The sequence below is a fragment of the Silene latifolia genome, chromosome Y (genome assembly GCF_048544455.1).
Source record: "Silene latifolia isolate original U9 population chromosome Y, ASM4854445v1, whole genome shotgun sequence".
In the NCBI taxonomy this organism is placed as follows: Eukaryota; Viridiplantae; Streptophyta; class Magnoliopsida; order Caryophyllales; family Caryophyllaceae; genus Silene; species Silene latifolia.
In genome coordinates, this window is record NC_133538.1 from 464,279,718 (window position 1) to 464,303,883 (window position 24,166).

General features: G+C 39.9%; 1 protein-coding gene across 2 annotated transcripts; it reads left to right on the forward strand.

Moving 5' to 3' along the window:
- The first annotated feature begins 1,217 nt into the window (after window positions 1-1,217).
- Window positions 1,218-24,001, forward strand: LOC141633476 (eukaryotic translation initiation factor 4B2-like). 2 transcript variants are annotated; one of them, XM_074445936.1, is made up of 3 exons: window positions 1,218-2,502; window positions 3,353-3,835; window positions 23,680-24,001. In XM_074445936.1, exons 1-3 carry the CDS (start codon window positions 1,346-1,348, stop codon window positions 23,702-23,704), a joined length of 1,665 nt encoding a protein of 554 aa, XP_074302037.1. In that variant the 5' UTR covers window positions 1,218-1,345; the 3' UTR covers window positions 23,705-24,001. The 2 variants fall into 2 exon arrangements, with proteins under 2 accessions (XP_074302037.1, XP_074302038.1); XM_074445937.1 differs by lacking the exon at window positions 23,680-24,001 and adding an exon at window positions 23,311-23,600 and having other exon boundaries at window positions 1,223-2,502.
- Window positions 24,002-24,166: the final 165 nt, after the last annotated feature.

Consider the following 24,166-nt stretch of genomic DNA (forward strand, 5'->3'; position numbering starts at 1 on the left):
GTCAAGTGTTACGAATTGTGGCAACAATCCAAGCAGCTGTTTACTAATGAAAGTAACAGTCGTCTTGACTGTTTCTATTACTCTAAGATACTCTACTTTCTCACTTGTACATTAGATGACACTAAGACTCAATACAATGGGATGATTAACAACTTCAACACTTCTTAATCCATGCTTGATTTAATCATTAATCTTGAAAAGGTAAACTAAGATAACACAAATAAAATGGGCATGTTATCATTAATTTAAGGAACCCAACATACATGTCACATTCATTTCCCTACTTCCCTCTCCCTAACTTGACTACTTCGTCGCTACCGCCACCACCATCACCATCACCACCAACCTAACCTGAGTATATGCTCGGATGCACTCTTCAAAACAAATCTCACACTTTATACCTAGCAATCGTCAAAATCACTCTTTTTCTAATTAACAACAAATCTGATAAAAATTCCATTGACATCTCACTTCAAATCAAATTAAAACAACAAATAAAAACCCAAGAATCTCCATTTCTACCTCTTCAAATCAATTTTCGTCATTTGTACATTATCTAACCTCTCTAAAACTCAACATTTCTTTCCCTATTTTAAGGGGTTTCTGTCTTCTTCAAGCATGGCTTCGTTCAGTCTTCGCTGAATGGTAGTGCCATTCAAGCATTGTAGAGGCAGATGAGGTGCTTTATTGTGCTGATGGTGGTGGAGTGGTGGTGGCTGGTGACATTTGATTAGTGGGTTTTCTGGGTTTTTGGTAAAATTGGGGTTTTAGTCTTTGATTGATTGTTTGATTGGGTTCTTTTGTTTTTGGATTTTGATTAACATTGAAATCAGTAACCTAATTAGGGAATGTTTTAGATACATTTAGTAACATCTTTAAAAAAATTCTGAGATTTCAATTTAAATTTGGGGTAAGTTGTAATTCTGGGTTTTAATTTTAATTTGGGGAGGTGTAATTCTGGGTTTGTAGATTCTGGAAGAAGAACCAAAAAAATGGACCCCACCTTCAGTAAAAGTTAAAAGAGGGCGTAGTACAGATTTTTCTCGGTTAAACGTTAGTATGGATTAATATGAGAAATGGTGAGATAGTTTGGATTATTCGTATCAAATAACCCGATTTTATTTTATTTTGTTCTATTCAACTTATATTCGGTCAAATTTCTTTTTTAAAAAAAAACTATTTTTTTTTTTTAAATATCAAGGGGAAAAAATAAACCGAAGAAAATCACCCACTAACCCCATTTTCATCATCTCTCAAAAAAAAAAAAATCGTCTGCCATCAGATCTTTCTTCCTGATACCATTTCCACTTCTCATTTTCTCCGCACAAACAACATCATCATCATCATGTCGTCTAAACCATGGGGCGGCACCGGTACCGGCATCGGTTCATGGGCCGCCGACGCCGAGTTAGCCGAAGCTGAAGAACAACAAGCCGCCGTCACGGCCGCCGCCAACCCTCAGAGTTTCCCCAGCCTCCAAGAGTCCGTTACCACCAAACCCAAGAAGAAAAAGATGACCCTTTCCGAGTTCTATTCTCAACCCGGATCCGGATCCGCTACTTCCAACACCCGTTTGACCCCTGACGAGATGTTCAGTCTTCCTACGGGTCCCAAACTCCGTTCTCCTGATGAGTATGTCCCCGGTGGGTCCCGCTTGGGTGGCGGATTTAGTAACTACGGCGGCGGCGGCCGCGATGGTCCATCTCAGGGCCGACGTGGCGGGTTCGATGGTGGGTCCCACAGAGGGGATTATGACTCGGCGCCTCCACCTCCTCCGTCTAGGGCTGATGAGGTGGACGACTGGGGCGCCATGAAACGCAGCGTTCCGAGGGAAAGGGAGAGAGATAGAGATAGGGGTTCTTCTTCGTCCAGGTATGGTGCGTTGGGATGTGTGTCCCGCGCTGATGAGGTGGACAATTGGAGTTTTGAGAAGAAACCGTTGCCTTTGTCTGAGTCAATGGCCCCTTCTAGATCGAATACGTTTGGATCCGGGAATAGGGATTCCGGGTCGGAGTGGAGGAGGGATGAGCCGCCACCCGCGGGTCGCCCCAGGTTGGTGTTGGAGCCCAGGCGTACTAGTATTACTACTACGAATAATAACAGTAGTAATGAAGGGGGTGTGAATGGTGGTGGTAAAGAAGAGGATGGGGTAGTTGTGGTCAAGGTTAATAAGGGGAATCCATTCGGTGCGGCTAGGCCTAGAGAGGAGGTGTTGGCTGATAAGGGTTTGGATTGGAAGAAGATGGATTCTGATATAGAGGCTAAGAAGGTTAGTGTTGCTGGTGGGAGTAGGCCTTCCAGTTCCCAAGGAAGCCGCCCTACCAGTTCGCAGTCTAATAGGTCGGAGAGTGTTGCTATTGGTGGTGGTGGTGGAGTGGAAGTGAAGGCGAGGCCAAAGGTGAATCCTTTTGGGGATGCTAAGCCTAGGGAAGTTTTGCTTGAGCAAAAGGGTTTGGACTGGAGGAAGATTGATCTTCAGTTGGAGCAGCGTCGTGTTGATCGGTTTGTCGCTTTTCATCCCATCATGATATTCATATTGTTGTTTTTTCATCATTTCATGCCAAGGAAAATGCTCTGTGTTTGATTAAGTGCTCAATTTTTTGTTCCGAATTTTGTTTAGGGTTATATTAGCTTTTTGCTAAGTTTCTTGTGTGTAGTACTGTAGTGTTGACAATGTAGAAAACGTTCTTTGGGTTTTCTTTGTTACCTCATGTGCCAATGTTTCAGCTTTGGTAAAGTTAGAGGTAGTATGATAGAGGTTAGAGAATAAATCATGCACATCAAGTTCTATTTATTATGGAAAGTTGGAATCATGATGATTATCGTCACTAATGTTGTGTATTTATAGCTCCTAGCTGGTTTGGAATTCGTATAAAAAAGCTGGTTTTGAATCATGAGTCACCAGTTTCTGGTATTGTGAGTCCAATTTTGCCTTGGTAGTTCGTACTTGTACATTAACAAAAATAGAAGAGGTTTCTTCCCTCATGGATGACCTAATAGTGTAATGTCCTTATTTTATGCTGTAGACTACGCTTGCATTGTAAATATAGGATTAAGGGATGATAAGGGATAATTTAATCTTATCCTTCGAGCTTTTGCCTTTCTGATTGGTATCGAATGCTGTGGGACATGTCAGAAATCAGAAGGCGCATGTAAGCATAGTATTTTGGGATGACATTGGGTGATTTACTAAAGCGCTACAGCAAGCATATTGTCTTCTGATGACATTGGCTTGACATTTCCGATGATACACTCTTCAGTGATGATGCATGAAAGCATGCGTGTTTGTAGAACCTAAAACTGTCTGATGGCCTCTTTTTTGCTTAACCAGTTTATTATACAATTGCTGCAGGCCTGAGACGGAGGAAGAAAAGACTTTAAAGGAGGAAATTGAGATTTTAAAGAAAGATCTTGAGAATGCGGGTAAGGATGTTCAAGATGGTTCAGGAGTTGAAGAAGCCAACCTACGTGGGCTAATAGAGAGCAAGGAAAGGGATTTGGAAATTCTAATCAGAGAACTAGATGACAAAGTTCGATTTGTTCAAAAGCCTGCTGAGAGGCTGGGCTCTGGTGCAGGTAGGCCAGGCTCTGGAGCTGGTAGGCCAAGCTCCGAAGCTGGTAGGCCGGGTTCTGGCGCTGGGAGATACATGGGGTTCCAAGAGAGACCCCCCCCTCGATCTGAAACATTTAATGATTACCAGGGTGCAGAAACAATGGACAGGCCAAGGTCAGGTGGCACAGGAGATAATATATGGACAAGACCTGGCGAAGATAGAAGAGGAGGTTTCCAAGGAAACAGAGATAGAGGATTTGTGGGCAATAGAGACTTCAACAGGTAATTATCCTGCAACTGACAGTTGAGCTGTATAATGTGTATGTTTGTGGCAAACTGATTATTGCCTACCTTTGTGTGGGGTTATTGCTTCCTTCTATGGTTTACCGGCTTATGCCCATTTGCACCTACGGGTACTGAAGATTCCAAATATTTATATGAGACGATCTTACATGTGAAACCAACTCATTAATCATATACTTAGTAATTAATTAAACAATACCTTAAATATTTAGCAGCTCTTGTTGTTGAGTTGGTCTCATACAAGACTCATTGAAAATCTATGCATTGTGCTTTGGATGGTAGATGAATAGTTTGACGGTGGATGTAACTGTTTTTCTTCTTTTTTCTATTACCCTACTTGGTGCTCTCTTTGGAGGCGCTGGGTAATGATAGTGATAATGAAGAATGTCGACACTATTTCACTTGCCTTTCGGCAGTTTGGTTGCTTTATTTAACTTCGCTTGAGGTTTCTTTGCCCTAATAAATGCTGCACATTACTTTGCCATGTTGCACTTGCTACAATTTTTGCTCATGGAGAGAGTTCTTGTACTGCCAGTGAAGTCCATTGTAAAACTTTTGGCCAGTGAGTAGTTTTTGACATTTCACGTGCCCGTGTTTGTCGGCGTCTGGGTTTCTGCTGACATTAGGCGTCTTGAATAAGGGATGAGCGGCTACATGAGAGACTGCAAGGATGAACCTCTATGTGTAACTTGAATGAACAAGCCACGTCATCATAACGTTACTATTAGAGAATATTAGATATATTAAGATATTAGGAAAGATATTATTATGGGTATCATAATAATATCCTATAGAATATATTTTGGAATATTCTTGATGATACCCATAATAATATTTTTCCTAATCCCCTTTATTTGTTCCCCTTTAAGAATAAAAATTCTCAAAAGTTTTCCCTCCAAACTCCATCTACTTATATAAGGAAAGAAATGTGATTTTCCTATTAAACTATTATCTTTTATTAAAGCATGATTTTTCTTAGAAAATGACTTGATGCATACTTACGCGAAATAAAACAATAAAATAAACTAATATTATTAGTTTCGTGAAAAAAATTCACTAAGATAAGAAAAGTTATAAATTGAAATCATTAACTTAGTAAAAAAAAAAGATTTCATGACATACTCAATTTCTTTATTATTTTTGTAGTTTAATTTTTTCGTCATATCAGAACACAATGAGGTGAAATATGAAAATATTAAGGTATAAATTTGGAATGAGTAAGCAATAAACTAAAAAGTAAAAATTTGATGTATACCGCGCATTTATTGCGCGGGATCTATACTAGTATCTTAATATATACTCCTATCTAATATTCTCTAATAGTTACCCCTTCTCTCGTGTTTCCCGATTTTGAAGTTTCTGTACAATGTACTCCAAGGTTCATCTTTTGCCCAACGTGCCCAATTTCCTAACTCTCCGCTACAACTTCTGGTCTAAGTAGCTATGATGTCAAGTTTTCCCCACCGTAGCTCTACATACCGAAAACCCAACCCTAGCCACAACCCGCCGAAACCCTACCTCACCCAAGCAACCTACTTCCATACACCCGAAAAACCCATCCCACCCTTAAAAAACGTAACTCGATCCACCCACTCTAACACAGCCCTAACTGACGAAAGGAGCGTTGTACACCTACCTAAGAACCCTTGAAAACCTGCAATCTCTCTTACCCACGAAAGTTCACTCCCACCCTCACCTTTAGGGTCCTACCGAAGTCGCTGATGGCTTGTCCGTGGCTTCATTGCCTCTACGTCACTTTTGAATGGTGTCGTGATGTTTTAATATCCACATCTGTTTTCCTTTTTTTAGAGTGGTGCTGGTGTTAGGTACCATAAGCTGGAGCATGAAAGTGGTAGGTTAGGATTAGGTTGGTGTTAGGCATGGTGGATTGAGGGTGGTAGGCTGAGTATGGTGGAAGCAGGAAACTAATGTTTGGACTTTAAATATAATATAAAATATAATTAGATTATGTTTGTTAAGAGAGTTTAATATTGAAAATTAGGGTTGTTGGTTAGGTGATAACATTGACACCGTTGTAACATGTCAGAAAAAGTGGAAATTTGGGCAAAAATACAAACCTTGGGTGTACAACATTCTCAAAAATATAAAATTTGGTTGCATGGTAGAAGTGGCAACCTCAGGGGTGCAATGTGAATATTCCTTTTTTTAAAAAAAAAATAAATTAATTAAAAACTCGACTTCACTGTAATGCTCATACATGGCAACCTAAGAGTTAGAAAGTCAATATCTCAGGATTTGTAATGCATATAGTCATATAGATGCCATTAGAATTTTCCAAAACTTTGTTACGTGTCATTTAGTTTTTTTTTTTTTAATTATTTTTTTTATTTATTTTTTAAGGGTATTTTGAAAAAGACTATCTGAAATTATTTTTTTTTGTTTTCGACTACTTTTGTTTTCCTTTTTTTTTGTCGATAGCTACCTATTCTAAGAGTCTAGATAGATTTGGTCAATTTTCCAGCATTAATCTGGCCGGATCTCTAACATAGGTAGTTATTGACCAAAAAGAAGAAAACAAAGGTAGTTGAAAACAATTAAAACAATATAAGGTGGTTTTTTTTTTTAACAAATACCCCTAAAAATTAAGGTAGTTTTTGACCAAAATAAAAATAAAAACGTCATTTAACCTCTTAACAGTGCTTATCCTTGGCATTTGGTCATTGTGGTTCATTTTCTTTGCCTGCTATCTTACTATCTGTTGAGTATTAGGCTGTTCACTTGGTGCGTTTAAAGGCAGGGGGCTCTCTTATGCTCTGTAAGTTGTAAAGTGATTGGTGTCTATTCTATTATGACAAGTTGAGACTTGTTAAGTGAAACACTTGATGCAGTCCATTTTTCTAAGATCCTTATGTTTGTCTCACACACGGGATTATCAAAACAATTGGGATTAGATTAAAAACACTGCCTTGTAATTGTTTTTGGGGGTCAAAGACCATCAGATTGACAGATTGGTGGATTTTACTTTCAAGACATCCATGCACCTTAGGAGAGAGCTTGTGTTCCAGTTCGCTCAGCCGATTCTCGAACTAGGTCATCTGTAGAGTATGAAGTAAAACATCTAGGACTCGAATTTTGGACGATTAAGACTCGGTTTTTTAACAGTTTAGTGGACTGTTTCGTGTGCTTAAGAGGAGATTAAAACGAACACAAATAACAAAGCTTTGGACAGGAACTCTACGGACTCGATTTGAACACTCATAGGGACTGTTTTAAGGACCAACAAACAACACTAGGACAAATTTTAAAGCTAACAAACGACTCAAACCAAACAAGGCACGAAACAGCCTGTTTTGGACGAAAATAAGACCTTAAATAACTTGATTAATTTGAATGAAAGCAATGGAAATAAGATTGTAATTTAAATGCTTATGAATTAAACATTCAAATAACAATTTCCAAAATGACATAAAGCAAAGAAATGATAAAGTAAACTAATAGTCCAATCTTCCTTGTCTGTAGCTCAACTTCTTATTTATGATTATATGGACTGATTGGAGGCTTGTGGAACCGTGTATGACTCCTATGCAGCTCCCAAAAAATCTCTTGAGCTTTGTTGGATCAAAAGAGGAAAGATTGATAGCGACATTTAGCTCATTGTTCAAAATCGGGTCCCCTTGTACCTTTGCAAAGATTCTTCAATTAATTTCTGAATGGTAGCCTTTGGAGATAAAAGATCCTACACAAAAACGTCCCAAACTCACCCAAGATAAGAATTAGGACGGTTGGAGCCATGACTTCTTAGACGGTTTTTGAGTTAGACCTCAAATTAGGACGAGGTCCAAAACCGTGGAAAATGGAGCTTAGTGTTGTTTCCAATTTCACTTCAATCCCTCCCTCTTCAAAAGGACTTGTCCTCAAGTCCTTGAAATCATCATCCTCAATTTCCTCATAGCTTGGACTCAAAGTCCCCAACATCAAATGTGACATGAATTCCTAAGAGATCAATCTTGTACTTGTTGAACCCAATTTGCTTGATGACTTTGAAAGGACCTTCTTCACTTGCCATGGACTGTTTTTTCCTTTACTTGATGACCTTACTCTCATATTCACCCATACAAGATCTCCGGGCCTGAATACTTGTGTTTGCTTAAGAACCATGGACATTTCTTTGCATTTGGTGGCCTTGGCATGGATGGGAGGTTCCTTTTCAACTCGTTTCTTGACTCCTTTCCATTCCTCAACAATTGGCTCGAAAATTTGTGTTTGGACAACCTCATTGTCGTGGCCGTTGCCACTAGCCTTGCACTCGAATTCAAATGAGCTAATTGAACTTGGAATAGAGAATGTAGTAGGCTTACATTGCAAACTTTCAAAGAAACCCTCGGTTTGATCTTTCCATTTGAGTAATGCTTGAACCCTTGGCTCCTTGAACTCATCTTTGGTATGGACAACATGGACATTCCCCACGCCATCCTCCCCTTGACTCACCTTGTCTTCATTGATCAATAATACTTTCTTGGGTGGTTCAAACATGGACTCGGGTGGTAGGGGTGCTAGCATAACTTTCTTTGAACCAAGTTTGAAAGTGTAGGTGTTGTCTTGACCATTGTGCATTGAATCTTTATCAAACTCTCATGGCCTGCCAAGTAGAAGATGACAAGCATCCATAGGTAGAACATCACAAAGAACCTCATCAACATAGCTCTTGCCCATGGAGAAGGACACTAGGCATTGCTTATCCACCTTAATTTCAGCCCCTTTGTTGAGCCACCTCAACTTGTAAGGATTAGGATGATCTTGTGTAGGCAAAGAGAGCTTCTCAATGAGAGTATTAGAAGCCACATTGGTACAACTTCCTCCATCAATGATAAGGTTGTAAACTTTCCCTTCAATAGTGCACCTAGACCTAAAGAGTTGTTGTTGTTGGTTACTTCCATAGGTTGGGTACTCAATGCTCTCCAAATGACCAAACTCACTCCCTCATCCGGTTCTACAACCATGGCAGCCTCCTCTTGCTTCTTAGACTCCTCACCATCATCACAAACAAGTATTTCATCCTCACCCTAATGCACTACCTCAAAGCTACTAAGTGCTCTCTTGTTTGGACATTGGTTAGCAAAGTGACCAAAGCCTTGGCATTGATAATATTTCTTCAAAGATGTGGTGTTTTTGTGTCAGCTCATGGGTGCTTTGTCTTTGTCAAGAGTGGGGAGTTTGTTTTGAGGGGTTGGTTCATCAACCTTGGCCTCAGTTTGGGTGTGGTAGGGGGCTGTTTTGGCGGCTGTTTTTGTGGTGATAGCTGACACGCCTACGGTAGTCGATATTTAAGACGGCCAAATTAACAATTTATATACCACAATACGTACTAATTAATACTAATTAAAAACTAGTAAAGTAGCAAGTAATGAGATCGAACCCAAGAGAAGGGGGGTTTTGCAATGGTGAAATCGAGAGAGCAATTAGAACAATTGTGACAAATTAACAATAAGTATGTAAAAAGGGGGGGGGGGGGGTTGGTTTGGGTTTTCAAAGACAACAAAATGAAATTTAAATAAGAGTGAACAACAAGTAATCAAGCACTCAAGTTTTAAGATGGAAATTTATCAAATTTAAGAAAGACTTAATCCGACTCATTAAAGTGAGACATTTTAGTTGATAAAACCACTCAATCAATCCTTCTAATTAATATTATCACCTTATTGTAGAGATTATTCTCCTAAATCTCCTTAATAATGGTTAAATGACAAGGAAATCACACTTAATCAATTAACCCAACTTATCAATCCTACCAAGTAAAAATCGCATACATTGGTTAAATTAATAAGAAGATAAAAGCACTAGAGATTCAATAAGGATAATTAGACACAATGAAATCACGATTAATGCCTAATTATAAGTTAATCCTTTACTTGCTAATTAAGCCAAGAAGAAATCACATTCATTAGCATAATAACAAAGTGTTGCAAATATGAGATTACAAGGAAATCACACTTAATAATCCCAACAACAATAAATTAAGGAACTTGATTAATTAAGCAACAAAGAAATCACACTTAATTACTCAATGTAAACAAGGTTTCCAAAATTCAAACAATAAACACAAAGGATTAACAATGATAATGAAAATTAAGGAAAGATTAAGGAGTCTTACAACCAAAGATTACACCTTTGAGTCGGATTAAGAAGAGGAGATTAGTTCTCCATAATAGATCTAAACCCAATCAAAAGATGAATAATTCCCAAAATTACAACTTGATTAATTAAAATGAGCATAAGATGTGTTAACCTAGAGGAAAACACACTATATATAGTTTAACATAACCTAATAACCGTGAGCTTAACATGGAGAAAGCCCGTAATACAAAATGGAGTGAAACCCAGAAAACTCGTACGGTGCGAGAAATGGGTGCAGGAAACTCGCACCGTGTGAATTGTCTGCTGGAATGCGTTTTTCAATCGTTGCTTGCTTGATCCTTGGAAGGCTTCTTCATGATGTTTCCCCAATGCTTGTTCTTCCTCCTTCCTTTGATGCTTCTCTTGGTCACTTGGCATCTCATTCTTCACTAGAAAACCTTGCTAAATGATAAAGCACTCGGAATTGGTCAAATAATGCTAGAATTGCCTAAAACCGTTACCAAATGCTACCAAATGAGCTCCAAATGATGCCAATTGTAAGTAGAAATAGGAGCTCATCAAACACCCCACACTTAGCCCTTTGCTCGTCCCGAGCAAACTAAAGTAAAGCTAATCACCGCGAGGCTAAGAAAAGCGTATGGGCATGCTCCTAATTCTCCTCACTTCTCTCACACTCCCTTCTTATATCATCCCTCTTCTAAAACACATGGTCACTTTTCTTCAAAGCTCCAACAAGTGAGTAAGTGACCCAAAATCCTCCAAAACTAACCTCTCTTCCCTCACTCGCCCTCCCTATGCCATCCCTCTTCTAAGATATGATCCTAGTCCACCGATTCTTCATCACCAACTTTTCACCACTCTTAACAACTCTCCTTATTTCTCCCCCTTATCACTCCAAAACAGTTCACACAAGGTTACCTAAGCCTTACAACACCTCCTAACACACAAAGTAGGCAACTCCAACTTCCTCCAGGATTATATTACTACAATTCTCAAATGGCAACAATATCATCAACATCATAATTCCTCGAACAATACTTCACAAGCCATTCATTCAAAACAACACAACTCACTACTTCATTCACCAAGTGTATCAAATGCTAATTAAAGATTCGGCCTCCAACACCCCCCACTTAGCTTTGATACACTTCTATCCTACCCTTTCGGCCTTCTAGAGTTCCACCACTTATGTCACCAATGCAAAATGGAAGTAGTCATTTATGTGACATGATTTCGAGGTTTCAAAGAGTCACAAAAAATTTCAATTTTTCCTAATTCTCTCATTTTGCCTAAACCGCCCTTTCGGGTTTTCGGTTTAGCTCTCTGCCTCACCTCTACTCTCGTGGCTCGTACTCATTTCTTCTTTTTGCACGTAGCGCCCTTTCGGGTTTTCACTCCGACCTCGGCCACTTTCCCATTTTTGCCTAGGATGCCCTTTTGGGTTTTCATCCTAGCCGGGTTTTTCTTCTTCTTTTCTTTTTCTTTCTCTCTTTTTTTTTTTTTTTTTTTTTTTTTAAATGAAATACGATGCATGAAAATGAATATAAAACAATATATACATGATGTTACCAACTCATGTCCACCCCACACTTAATTCTTCACTTTGTCCCCAAAGTGTGAGGTGAACACCCTAAACCCGCTCGAGAGTGTGAGCTTGAGGCATCTCCATTTCCCGGAGGTCCTCCCCTTCTTCTTGATTCCCTTCTTCTTTGAAACCTTGCCATTTCGGCCCTTGCTTCATCCACTTGAGTCTCACCATAGCCTTGGTATTGGGTGGGGAAATTTTGCATGTGTTGGCATTCATAGCCGCCACCATGTCAAAAGTTGCGTTTTGGACATAACACACTTCTTCCATGTCCTCTTGGTAGAGGTGGTAGCGGTTCTCGGTGATTCCCCACCGGGCATTCTCCGTGAGTTGAATTTGGGAGAAGGTGGGCGCAAGGTTTGTTAAACGGTTTGAGACATCAGATTGCCAAGTGTTGAAAGCTTAGTAGTTGAATTGTGGTGCCATGAAGGGATGTTGTGGTGGTGCTTGTGGCATGTGAGGTGGAGTGAAGTGGGGTTCATCAAAAGGAGCATTTGGCATTGGTTCATTAAAAGGTGCATCAACATGTGGCATGTCACCATAAGTTAGAGCTCCCCCCATTGTGGCCGCTCTCCACCTTCCTCATTGCCGGGTTCAACTACATGTACTCTATTAACCCAAAGGTCCACAAACTCGTCATCGGGACGCATGTAAAAGTCTTGGGCACTCCCCCAACCTAAGGGTGAGTTGGGGGGACGGGGTAAGTACATGTAAGGCCTTGGGTTCTTACCACCCATACACCAAATTACCACGGAGGCGGTCTTGTCCACAACTTCAAGCATATTTGCTTTCGTCAAATACTTGAAGTCCATGAGATGGTCGCCCTCGAGTGGCCACGCATTGGCCGGAAATGATACACCCGTTTTGGCCACAATTTTTTCGATCATGCCCCCAATAAAAATGGTTCCCTTTGGTTCTTTTTGCAATTCAAGGCAACCCTTCACAAATAAGTCCGCCTAATCCGGTATTCCCTTTCCCTTCGGGGTCATGGACCAAAGGCATTGCAATTGTAGGTAGTTCATCTTGGTAGGCTCGGTCATGACCATAAAGTTGGTATTGATGTGTCGGCTCACAATTCTCAAAATGGGGTGGGGAAGGGATGTGTTTTTGGAATTCCCCTGCCTCACATCTCCCGTGATGTTGTTCCAAAATTCACTCATTTTTTTCTTGTCAAGGGGTTCATTTACGGGTGCTTTTGTGATGTGAAGGGCTTCCCTCACTTGGTCATAGATTAGGGTATGGACAAGTCGACATGCCCGGAACTTGATTCCCGGAGTTCTATCCCTCCCCAACTTCACCTTCTCTAACGAGGAGAGGAATTCAAAAGTGACTCTCTTCCGGGTAAACACGGCTTGACCAATATAAGAGTCTAGACCAACTTTCTCAAGGAGCATGCATTTGGGGGTTATTGGGAGCATGCCCAACTCAATAAGAACATTCTCATCAAAAAATCTAGTCACCACTACGGATGACGAAGACTCAAACTTTCTCCAATTTTGTAAGGCCTTATCTCGGAGTGCTTCCTTCCCCGTATACTCGTTGTCATTGAAAGCCGAGGCTCCCTTGGGTCCTTGTGAGGAGGAAGCCTCGGAAGCCTTACCCTTTCCCATGTTACACCAAATTTTTCAGAAAAGACACAAGTGTGGAAAGATTTTTTGGTTGAGGCAATTGAACAAACACCTAGTATGCACTAAAAGAAGAATGTGCTAACTAGTTGTTTATTGAATGAAATGCACCTCACAAGTTAGAAAATGTTTATGGGCTAAAAACAACAACAATTAAACTACAAATTTTCGACTTTTCTAAGCAAATCTCGAAAAATTTGTAACTTGGAATGACAAGAATAAGAGTAAGGTGTATACCTCCCTTTTGATTCTTGTAAATGTTGTTGGATGATGAATATTACACAAGAATGCTCCCAAAAAGCCCTTTAATCCAATTGAAAACCCGAAATCTTCAAATCTTGAATCAACAAAACCCTAAGTCGATTTTTTCGTGACTGTCAAGGGTATAAATGCATCAATTTTTCAGTCCAAATTGATGTTGGATGATGAAAATTGATGAAACTTGGAAGTTGAATGCTTGAAATTGATGATTTGTGAAGGATTGACGGTTGATTTTTGAGTGAGTTAGGGTTAGGATGAAGAAAGAAGGTTGAAGGTTGTGAAAATTGGGGAAGAATGATGAATGGTACGGAATTATCGAGTTAATTGCTGTTGGACTGGGGTTTTTCGCATGGTGCGAAAAATGAGCCCTGAAAACTCGCACCGTGCGAGTTGCTGGCTGGAGTCGGCTCTTTTGTTGCTTAATTCTTCCATGCTTAGCCAATGTTTACCCATTTTTCTTCCTTCATTTCTTCACTTATGCCCTTGAGTTGATATCCTATATGCTAACACACACATTAAAACATTCTAACATGCCAAAACATTAATGAAAATGCAAGTGAATTAATTTATAATGCAATAATTAAATGATGCAATTAATTTAAACATGCAAAAATGCAATGAAAACAATGAGATGCGGAAATTAAATATGCAAGGGAAGAAATATTTACAAACTTTTGCCGTTTATTTAACGTCGATGGCTCGACAAAGTTGAATTTTCATTAATCTTCATAAATTGGATCAATAAGGTGTAGTGTTCCCACTTCACCCATTTCAATTCCTTCATGATAGTGCTTAAGCCTTTGACCGTTCACTTTCAAAACTTTCCCGGACTTTAAGCACTTGACCTCGATTGCTCCATATGGAAAAACACAAACCTTATATGGTCCCATCCATCTAGACCTCAATTTTCCCGAGAAAAGTCTAAGCCGATTTTGAAAGAGTAAGACTTTCTCTCCCACTTGGAACACTCGTCTTGAAATCATGTTATCATGCCATGCTCTTGTTCTTGCCTTGTAAATGGAAGCATTCTCATAAGCATCATTTCGAATCTCTTCCAATTCCTGGAGTTGAAGTTTCCTATGAAACCCCGCTTCACTCATTTGCAAATTGAATGATTTGACCGCCCAATAAGCCCTATGCTCAACCTCCACGGGTAAATGACACGGTTTCCCAAAAAGTAACCGGTAAGGTGACATCCCGATTGGGGTTTTGTAGGCCGTGCGATATGCCCACAAAGCATCATCTAACCTTAAACTCCAATCCTTGCGGTCGGGATTCACCGTCTTTTCAAGGATAGCCTTGATCTCCCTATTAGAAACCTCGGCTAGACTGTTGGTTTGAGGGTGATAGGCGGTAGATACCTTATGAATTACCCCATACTTTTTGAGTAGAGCTCCAATGGCTTTGTTGCAAAAGTGAGTTCCACGATCGCTTATCAAAGCCTTAGGAAAGCCAAAACGAGAGAAGATGATGGTTTTGATGAACTCACCAACCACCTTTGCATCATCGGTCTTGGTGGCTTTGGCCTCCACCCACTTGGAGACGTAGTCCACCGCCAAAAGGATGTAGGTGTAACCACAAGATGAGGGGAACGGTCCCATGAAGTCAATACCCCACACATCAAATATTTCACAATAGATTATTGGAGTTTGTGGCATTTCTCCTCTTCTTGAAATGTTGCCAACTCTTTGGCATCTATCACAAGCCTTCACCATAGCATGAGCATCCCGGAATAGTGTGGGCCAAAAGAAATCGCTTTCCAAGACTTTCCTAGCCGTTTTCTTGGCTCCAAAATGCCCGCCACAAGCATATTCGTGGCAAAATTTAAGAATGGTAATGACTTCGGTATCCGGGACACACCTTCTAATGACTTGGTCGGCACAAAACTTCCAAAGATATGGGTCATCCCACACATAATATTTAGCATCACTCTTGATCTTATCCCATTGTGAACGAGAAAGACCCTTTGGAAATTCTTGTAAAACCAAAAAGTTGACTATATGAGCATACCATGGCTCAATGGAAGACAAGGCTAGAAATGTATCATCCGAAAAAGTGGCTTGTATTAGTGATTCCAAAATTTCTTGATGTTTTTCTTGCACAATTCTACTTAGGTGATCCGCCACCGTGTTGGTTGTTTCTTTCTTGTCTTTGAGCTCAACATCAAACTCACTCAAAAGCAATAAACGGGGTTTGGATTCCTTTTTGTTCACCAAATGCCTTAAAGCGGCATGATCCGTGAAGATGATGACCTTGGCTCCAAGAATATAAGGTAGAAATTTCTCCAAGGCAAACACTACCGCAAGAAATTCCTTCTCGGTAGTGGTATAGTCTCTTTGAGCCTTATTCATCATTGACGCATATTGAATAACATGGGGTGCTCTTCCTACCCTTCGGCCAAGTACCACGCCAAGGGCATAGTTACTCGCGTCCGACATTATCTCAAATGGTTCACTCCAATTGGGAGGTTGAATTATGGGTTCCGAAATAAGCTTCTCCTTGAGCATATCAAAAGCTTCTTTGCATTCACTCATAGTGAATTCACAATCCTTTTGAAGTAGCTTGCATAAAGGAGCGACGATCTTGGAAAAATCCTTGATGAAGCGCCGGTAGAACCCGGCGTGACCTAAGAAAGATCCCACTTCACGCACATTAGTAGGATAAGGCAAGGTGCGAATTGTATCGACCTTGGCCTTATCAACCTCAATCCCCTTAGAGGAGACCACATGTCCCAACACTATTCCTTCATCAACCATGAAATGACATTTCTCATGGTTGAGAACGAGGTTGGTATCAATACATCTTTGCAAAACCCAAGAGAGATGACTCAAACAATCCTCAAAAGATTGACCATGAACGGTAAAATCGTCCATAAACACTTCAATAAAGTCCTCCACATGATATGAAAAGATGCTCATCATGCACCTCTGAAACGTTCCCGATGCGTTACAAAGACCGAAAGGCATCTTTCTATAGGCAAACGTTCCAAAGGGACATGTGAAGGTGGTTTTTGTTTGGTCCTCGGGTGCAATTGGAATTTGAAAATAACCCGAGTATCCATCCAAAAAGCAATAAAAAGATTTTCCCGCTAACCTCTCCAACATTTGATCTATGAAGGGAAGCGGGAAGTGATCTTTTCGGGTCACGGCATTGAGCCTACGGTAGTCGATACATACTCGCCACCTGTTTTGAACTTGAGTGGGAACCAAAACACATTCATGATTTTCGACTATCGTTAGCCCTGACTTCTTTGGTACAACTTGGGTTGGACTAACCCATTGACTATCGGAGATGGGATAGATCATACCTACATGAAGGAGTTTGAGTACCTCCTTTTGACAACATCCATCATCGGAGGGTTCAAATGCCTTTGTGGTTGGCGAACGGGTTTGGCTTCATCCTCCAAAAGAATCTGGTGCATGCATAAAGTGGGACTAATGCCTTTGATGTCGGCCATTGTCCACCTAATTGCTTCCTTATGTTGCTTAAGAACTCGGATGAGAGCCTCTTCTTGCTCCATTGAAAGCTTGCTTGAAATAATTACCGGTAAAGTTTCTTTTATCTCCTAGAAAAGCATACTTCAAGTGGCTTGGTAGGGGCTTCATTTCAACAATAGGGGCCTTGACAATAGAAGGAACGAGTTTCTCCTTGGCAGCTCTTCTAACAATTTGGAAGAAATGAAGCAAAAGTCCTGGACAGGAGAGAACTCGCACGGTGCGAGTTCCTGACCCTATTTTTTCGCACCGTGCGAAAAACCTCCCGCCCTCCGGATTGCTTCCTTCTCTTCCTACTCTTCCATTGGTAGATTTTCCTCAAACTCTTGTATAGTTTCCTGCAAATTACATGACAAAACATACCCCATATCTTCCCCAACCATTCCATTAGTTAAAGCAACATCTAAGGTGTCAATTTTACACAATTCATACGCGGTTTGAACAATTGGTTCAAAAATTTCAAGAAAACACAAAGAAGAGGTCTCGGTTGGGTATTTCATTGCCTCATGTATGTTATACTCAATCTTTTGCCCTTCAAACTCCATTGTATGGCATCCACTAGACACATCTATCTTGGTGTTAGAAGTTCTCATGAAAGGTCTTCCCAATAAAATGGATGGGAGTTGAGCCTTTCTCGGGTTCCATTTCAATTACATAGAAGTCGGCGGGAAAAATCATATCCCCCACCTTTACCATGACATCTTCAACAATTCCTTTAGGGTAAATGTTGGACCTATCGGCCAAAGAAATGACCGTACGAATCGGTTTCAAAGGTCCCAACTTAAGAGACTCATAAAGGTAAGTAGGCAAGACATTAATAGATGCACCAAAATCAAGCATAGCATTTTGACAATCCAAGTCACCAATTTTGCAAGGGATGGTGAACATGCCTCGATCACCACATTTTGTGGCAAACGCTTTTGAAACATTGTCGACACATGTTCACTAGCCCTTACCTTTTTCATGCTTTTTGCCTTGTTGGTCCTCTTAGTAGTGCACAACTCTTTCAAATACTTTGCATGCTTGGGCACACTACTAAGAAGATCAAGAAGTGGAATGTTTACCTCCACTTTACGAAAGATATCTTAAAGGCTCGAAGTCTTCTTGTCAATTATCCTTGTGTCATTCAAAGCACTTGGAAATGGAGCTCGTGACTCGTATTCCGGAAGTGTTTCATTGATCCTCACTTGATCGGGTGGAGATGCTTCCCCATGTTCCACTAACACTTCAATTTCATCTTCAACTACATCTTCCACTTCATGAACAATAGGAAGTGGCCTTGATTGCTAAGGAGCCTTGGGTGCCTCTACCAACTCCCTGTCATTCCTCATAGAGACCGCTTTTGCTTGTTCCTTGGTGGGTGGAGGAATAGTGTGAGAAGGGAGGCTCCCTCCTTGAGTGGATTGTGTATTGAGTGTGTTGAGTATTTGACCCAATTGAGTCTGAAGGTTGCCAATTCTAGAGTCGGTAAGCCGATTTTGTTGAAGCACGGCGGTTTGGAATTCCTTGGTATTGTTTATCAAGGCTTGGCTTTCTTTTTGCATGGCTTGGCTTTCTTTTTGCATTGCCACTTGATTCATAGCAAGTGCCTTCATCATATCTTCCAAGGAATTTTGTGATTGGTTTTTATTTTAATTTGGCTTTTGAAATGAAGAGTTTGAGGATCCCTTTTGGTTTTGGTTTTGGTTGCCACCCCGCCCAAAATTTGGGTGAGCTTTCCACCCCTCATTGTAAGTATTGGAATAAGGGTCAAATTTCCTAAACCCAAGAGCCTTAATCGCTTCACTTGCTTCCTCCGTTTGCAAAGATGGACACTCATCGGTGGGATGAGTTGGATCATTACAAAGACCACAAATTTTCACATGAGATGTACTCCCATTCCCTTTTGCAAGTTCCTTAACCAAATTGGTAAGAAAATCAACTTTGTCTTTCATATGGTTGGAGTTTTGCCTTGAAGAAGATGCCACCCTTGCCTTCTTGACTCTCCTCCCGAAATTCCTAGAGCTTCCCACCAATCTATCAATCAAATCATTTGCCTCTTGGACCGGCATGTACTCAATCCCTCCTTGTGTAGCGGCCTTAATCATCCTAGCATCATCCTCTAGGAGACCACCACAAAAGTTCAAGAGTAGGTCGTGGTCGGTATACCCATAGTATGGACACTAGCAAGAAGTTGTTTCAACCTCTCCCAATACTCATACAAGTTCTCTCTATCCATTTGTTCAACATTACTTATTTCTTTCTCCAATTGAGAGGAGAGACTAGCGGGAAAATACTTCTCTTGGAAGGCATTCTTCATGTGGTTCCAAGTAGTGATGCTCCTGGTGGGCAGATAGTAAAGCCAATCGTTTGCCGCGTCCTTGAGTGAGAAAGGGAAGGCTCTTAGTTGAAGTTGCTCATCGGTAACCCCATTAGGCTTCATGCTTGAGCAAACTACATGGAATTTGTTTAGATGCTTATTGGAGTCCTCCGTACTAAGTCCATGGAATTGGGGCAATTGGTGGATGAGCCCGGACTTAGTTCAAAGGTGGCATTTTCCGCTAAGGCCGGAAACGAGATACACAAGGGGACTTGTGTAAGATTCGGTGCGGTGAGTTCTTTGATGGTCCTAGGCCTTGGTGGATCCTCCCTTTGTGCATCATTGTGTGGGTGATTCTCGGCATCACCCATAATGATTCTTATGGGTTGTGGCTCGGTTTCAAAAGAAATAATGTTATCTTCCTCTTGGTCTTGTTGAGTCACGGGGTTAATCTCTTGAATAACCGGGTTCTCTCTTCTAATACCTCCTATCCAAGCAAGTGATCTTTGAATTTCCGGGTTGAATGGAAAAAGTGGTTCACTTGAGTTCCTAGTATTGACCAATCAAAAAAGTTCACACAAGTAATGATAAGAAAATAACAATTGTGAAATGAAAAATTGCTAACGCAACTATTCTAAAAACACAAACAAAAACACTAGCAAAACTGTTACCTTCCCCGACAACGACTTAATTCGACTCATTAAAGTTTATCAAATTTAAGAAAGACTTAATTCGACTCATTAAAGTGAGGCACTTTAGTTGATAAAACCACTCAATCAATCATTCTAATTAATATTATCACCTTATTGTGGAGATTATTCTCCTAAATCTCCTTAATAATGGTTAAATGACAAAGAAATCACACTTAATCAATTAACCCAACTTATCAATCCTACCAAGTAGAAATCACATACATTGGTTAAATTAATAAGAAGATAAAAGCACTAGAGATTCAATAAGGGTAATTAGACAATGAAATCACGATTAATGCCTAATTACAAGTTAATCCTTTACTTGCTAATTAAGCCAAGAAGAAATCACATTCATTAGCATAATAACAAGGTGTTGCAAAGATGAGATTACAAGGAAATTACACTTAATAATCCCAACAATAATAAATTAAGGAACTTGATTAAGCAACAAGGAAATCACACTTAATTACTCAATGTAAACAAGGTTTCCAAAATTCAAACAATAAACACAAAGGATTAACAACGATAATGAAAATTAAGGAAAGATTAAGGAGTCTTACAACCAAAGATTACACCTTTGAGTCAGATTAAGAAGAGGAGATTAGTTCTCCATAGTAGATCTAAACCCAATCAAAAGATGAATAATTCCCAAAATTACGACTTGATTAATTAAAATGAGCATAAGATGTGTTAACCTAGAGGAAAACACACTATATATAGTCTAACATAACCTAATAACCGTGGGCTTAAATGGAGAAAGCCCGTAATACAAAACGGAGTAAAACCCAGAAAACTCGCACAGTGCGAGAAATGGGTGCAGGAAACTCGCACAGTGCGAGAAATGGGTGCAGGAAACTCGCACCGTGCGAATTGTCTGCTGGAATGCGTTTTTCAATCGTTGCTTGCTTGATCCTTGGAAGGCTTCTTCATGATGTTTCCCCAATGCTTGTTCTTCCTCCTTCCTTTGATGCTTCTCTTGGTCACTTGGCATCTCATTCTTCACTAGAAAACCTTGCTAAATGATAAAGCACTCGGAATTGGTCAAATAATGCTAGAATTGTATAAAACCGTTACCAAATGCTACCAAATGAGCTCCAAATGATGCCAATTGTAAGTAGAAATAGGAGCTCATCAATAGCTCTCCCCTTTCCCAATTTTTAACCCTCAAAGATAGGTTCACGGCCTCCTCAAAGGACAACACTTGATGCATTCTTACCTTACTAGCAATCTTAAAATCCAAACCCTCAGTAAACCTAGCAATCTTTTGTTCGGGTTGTTCATTGACTTCACATTGCAAGGTTAATTGTTCAAAGTCTCTAAGGTAAGACTCAATGGGTTGTTGGTCTTGTTTAAGTTGAGTGAGCCTAATAAACATGTCTTGAGTATAGTCTCTAGGCACAAACTTACCCTTAAGTTGCTTTTTCAACATAGACCATGACTTAATAGCCTCTTTACCATCTCTTCTTCTCTGGTTTTTCATGTTTTCATACCAAAGAGAAGCGTAGCATTTGAGTTTCAAGATTGCAACTTTGAAAGATTTGCTATCCGAATAATCTTTAAACTCAAAAACTCTTTGAACGGTTCTAAGCCAATCTAACAAATCCTCGAGGTTTAGACTACCATAAAAATCAGGGATTTCTATCTTTACATCCTTGTTATGCTCTTGTTGAAAAGCCTCAACCATGGAGTCCTCCGAATCTGAAAATGGATCCTCTTCTTGGATATCTCGGCCTCCTCTTCCACCCATGTAAGCACGGCCTCTACCTCTGCCCCGTGGTGGTTGTCCTCTTCCTCTTGGTGGTGTTGGAATATTAGCCATGATAGCATTGAAGGAATCCAACAACAAGTCACATTTTCCAGAAAGTTGAGTGACTTGTGTTTCAATTCCGGTAAGCCTCTCTTCACTCATGGTTGTTTTTTGTGTTTTTGAAGGTTGTTAAGGTATGTAATGAACTCAAAAGAAGGTTTCTTCCCAAGACTAACACAACAATGGAATTGTGTTATGACCTTGCTCTGATTACCACTTTGAAGTAAAACATCTAGGACTCGAATTTTGGACGATTAAGACTCGGTTTTTTAACAGTTTAGTGGACTCTTTCGTGTGCTTAAGAGGAGATTAAAACGAACACAAATAACAAAACTTTGGACAGAAACTCTAGGGACTCGATTTGAACACTCAAAGGGACTGTTTTAAGGACCAACAAACAACATAAGGACAGATTTTAAAGCTAACAAACGACTCCACCCAAACAAGGCACGAAACAACCTGTTTTGGACGAAAATAAGACCTTAAATAACTTGATTAATTTGAATGAAAGCAATGGAAATAAGATTGTAATTTAAATGCTTATGAACTAAACATTCAAATAACAATTTCCACAATGACTTAAAGCAACGAAAACAGAAACTTTGGGACTATTTTGACACGAAAACAAGAACAAGTAACCGGGATATGACTTAAACTAGATCACGAAGCAAGAGCTAATTCTGCCTCAAATAGCCTTTGGAGAAAAATAAGAGGGTGGTCCATAATCATCCCAAAACAGGCTATAAAAACGCAGCAAGAACAACAACAATTGCATCATAATTTAAGACCGTCACAAATGACCCAAAAACAAGAATAAAAGAGACCTAAAACCGGACTAAGGATAGGACAGTCCCGGAAACCGCTTGGCTTATCCTTAGCCTTGCATTACCATGAGTAAACGAGAAACGGAGGTGGAGCCACAACCAGTAACCCATCTAACATAGAACACAATACACGACCCAAATGACAAAAGAAATAGTCAGGCGGACTGTTACTTTGGTGGACTGTTGCTTTGATAGTGAAAACAGGCTGTTTTTTTGTGTGTTGTTTGCTCTCGGTTTGGGGGCTGTTTTGGGGGATTTATTTTTCTGATTTTTGAACATAAAATGAAACAAAGGGGTATGAATCGAACAAAGAACAAGGCCAATGTTCGAGACTAAGGATATGAATTGAGCAAGATCACAAAGCAAGCTCAAGACTCGGAGATCATCCAAGATCACGAAGCAAGGACTCACTCCCCTCTTATGGTCGCCCAGATCACAAAGCAAGACGAGACACACGGCTCCAAGGCCTTACAAGCTGAAAATTAAAGACTAAAAATAAAGGACAATAAAGTGAGTTGTTAACAAGATAAAATACAAAGTTGAAATATTGTAAAAACAAGACAAGAATGGACAGCCTTGGCAGTCTTAGGCATGTCATTTGGCTGCCATATTGTTGTTTCAATGTTCCTTCCTTGCTTGACATTTTGCTTGTACAAAAAGGGGACCATTTGGTGTCATTTTCTCTTGGAATATTTGTAATTGTGCTCTTCAAATTGCTTGGTAAAACCAGCTGTTTCAACACAATAATTCGCCCAACCACATTTGTTTCAGTGTACTGGATCAGAGTTTCTCGACAAGAGCAGTTGGAGTGGTTTCTATATTTGAATCCAGTGGCGTTCTACTAAAGCTCGGTTCTCTGTGGCGAACCGAACATCAAACCATCCAATGTTGTTTAAAGGGTGTATGGTTGGTTGTAAGGCCGAAACTTAAGGAACTGACATAAGTTGTAGGGTATATGGCGCTCCATCAGTAGTAGCACTGCTGACTCTCTACATGGCTTTTAGAAACGGCAACTTCTAGTCTTTGTATGATGTTAACATTTGCTAGATACCTGTTGATACGTCCTGTCTGAAATTAACGGCATTGTGCAAAATTATCTGAAGCTTTACTGATATCTGCTTCAATTTTGATCATTTACAGGTCTACGTCAAGAGAGCGATGGTGAATGAAATTAATTTTTTTGTGGTTCTATAAAACTTGGTGTGGATTCTTCGGAAGTCTCCCGAAAACCGGGAAGTAATAGATGACTATGATATAATCTTCTTCAGTTTCATCGGCTGTTTTGTCAAATTGTTTTAACGTTTTAGTTGTGGTACTAATCGTGAGGACCCTCTTTTGTTAAATTGTTGAATTTGATACCTTGTAAAAATACCATTTTTTGGTCGTCGTGTTGGAAGGCAAAGATCATGTATTGTTGTTAGACCCAACTGTTAATGGAACATTGTATGTTATTCTTCTTTCATCTGTTTTTCGTTGTTGCTTATCGCCCTACATTTGAGTTAGGATCCTCTTTAGTTTTCTAGTCCAATCAACTAGTTTGATTGATCTTAATGGTAACATTGATTGGAACAACGGGATCCTGGCATCCATCAAAATGATGGTTTTTTCAAAATGATGATGGTACTAT

What these genes read in the sequence shown, in the direction of transcription:
- LOC141633476 (XM_074445937.1), top strand. Translation starts at nt 1,346, where the DNA reads ATGTCGTCTAAACCATGGGGCGGCACCGGTACCGGCATCGGTTCATGG. An exon ending in GAGCAGCGTCGTGTTGATCG is followed by an intron (nt 2,503 to 3,352) that starts GTTTGTCGCTTT and finishes CAATTGCTGCAG; the next exon opens with GCCTGAGACGGAGGAAGAAA. An exon ending in GGCAATAGAGACTTCAACAG is followed by an intron (nt 3,836 to 23,310) that starts GTAATTATCCTG and finishes CATTTGTTTCAG; the next exon opens with TGTACTGGATCAGAGTTTCT.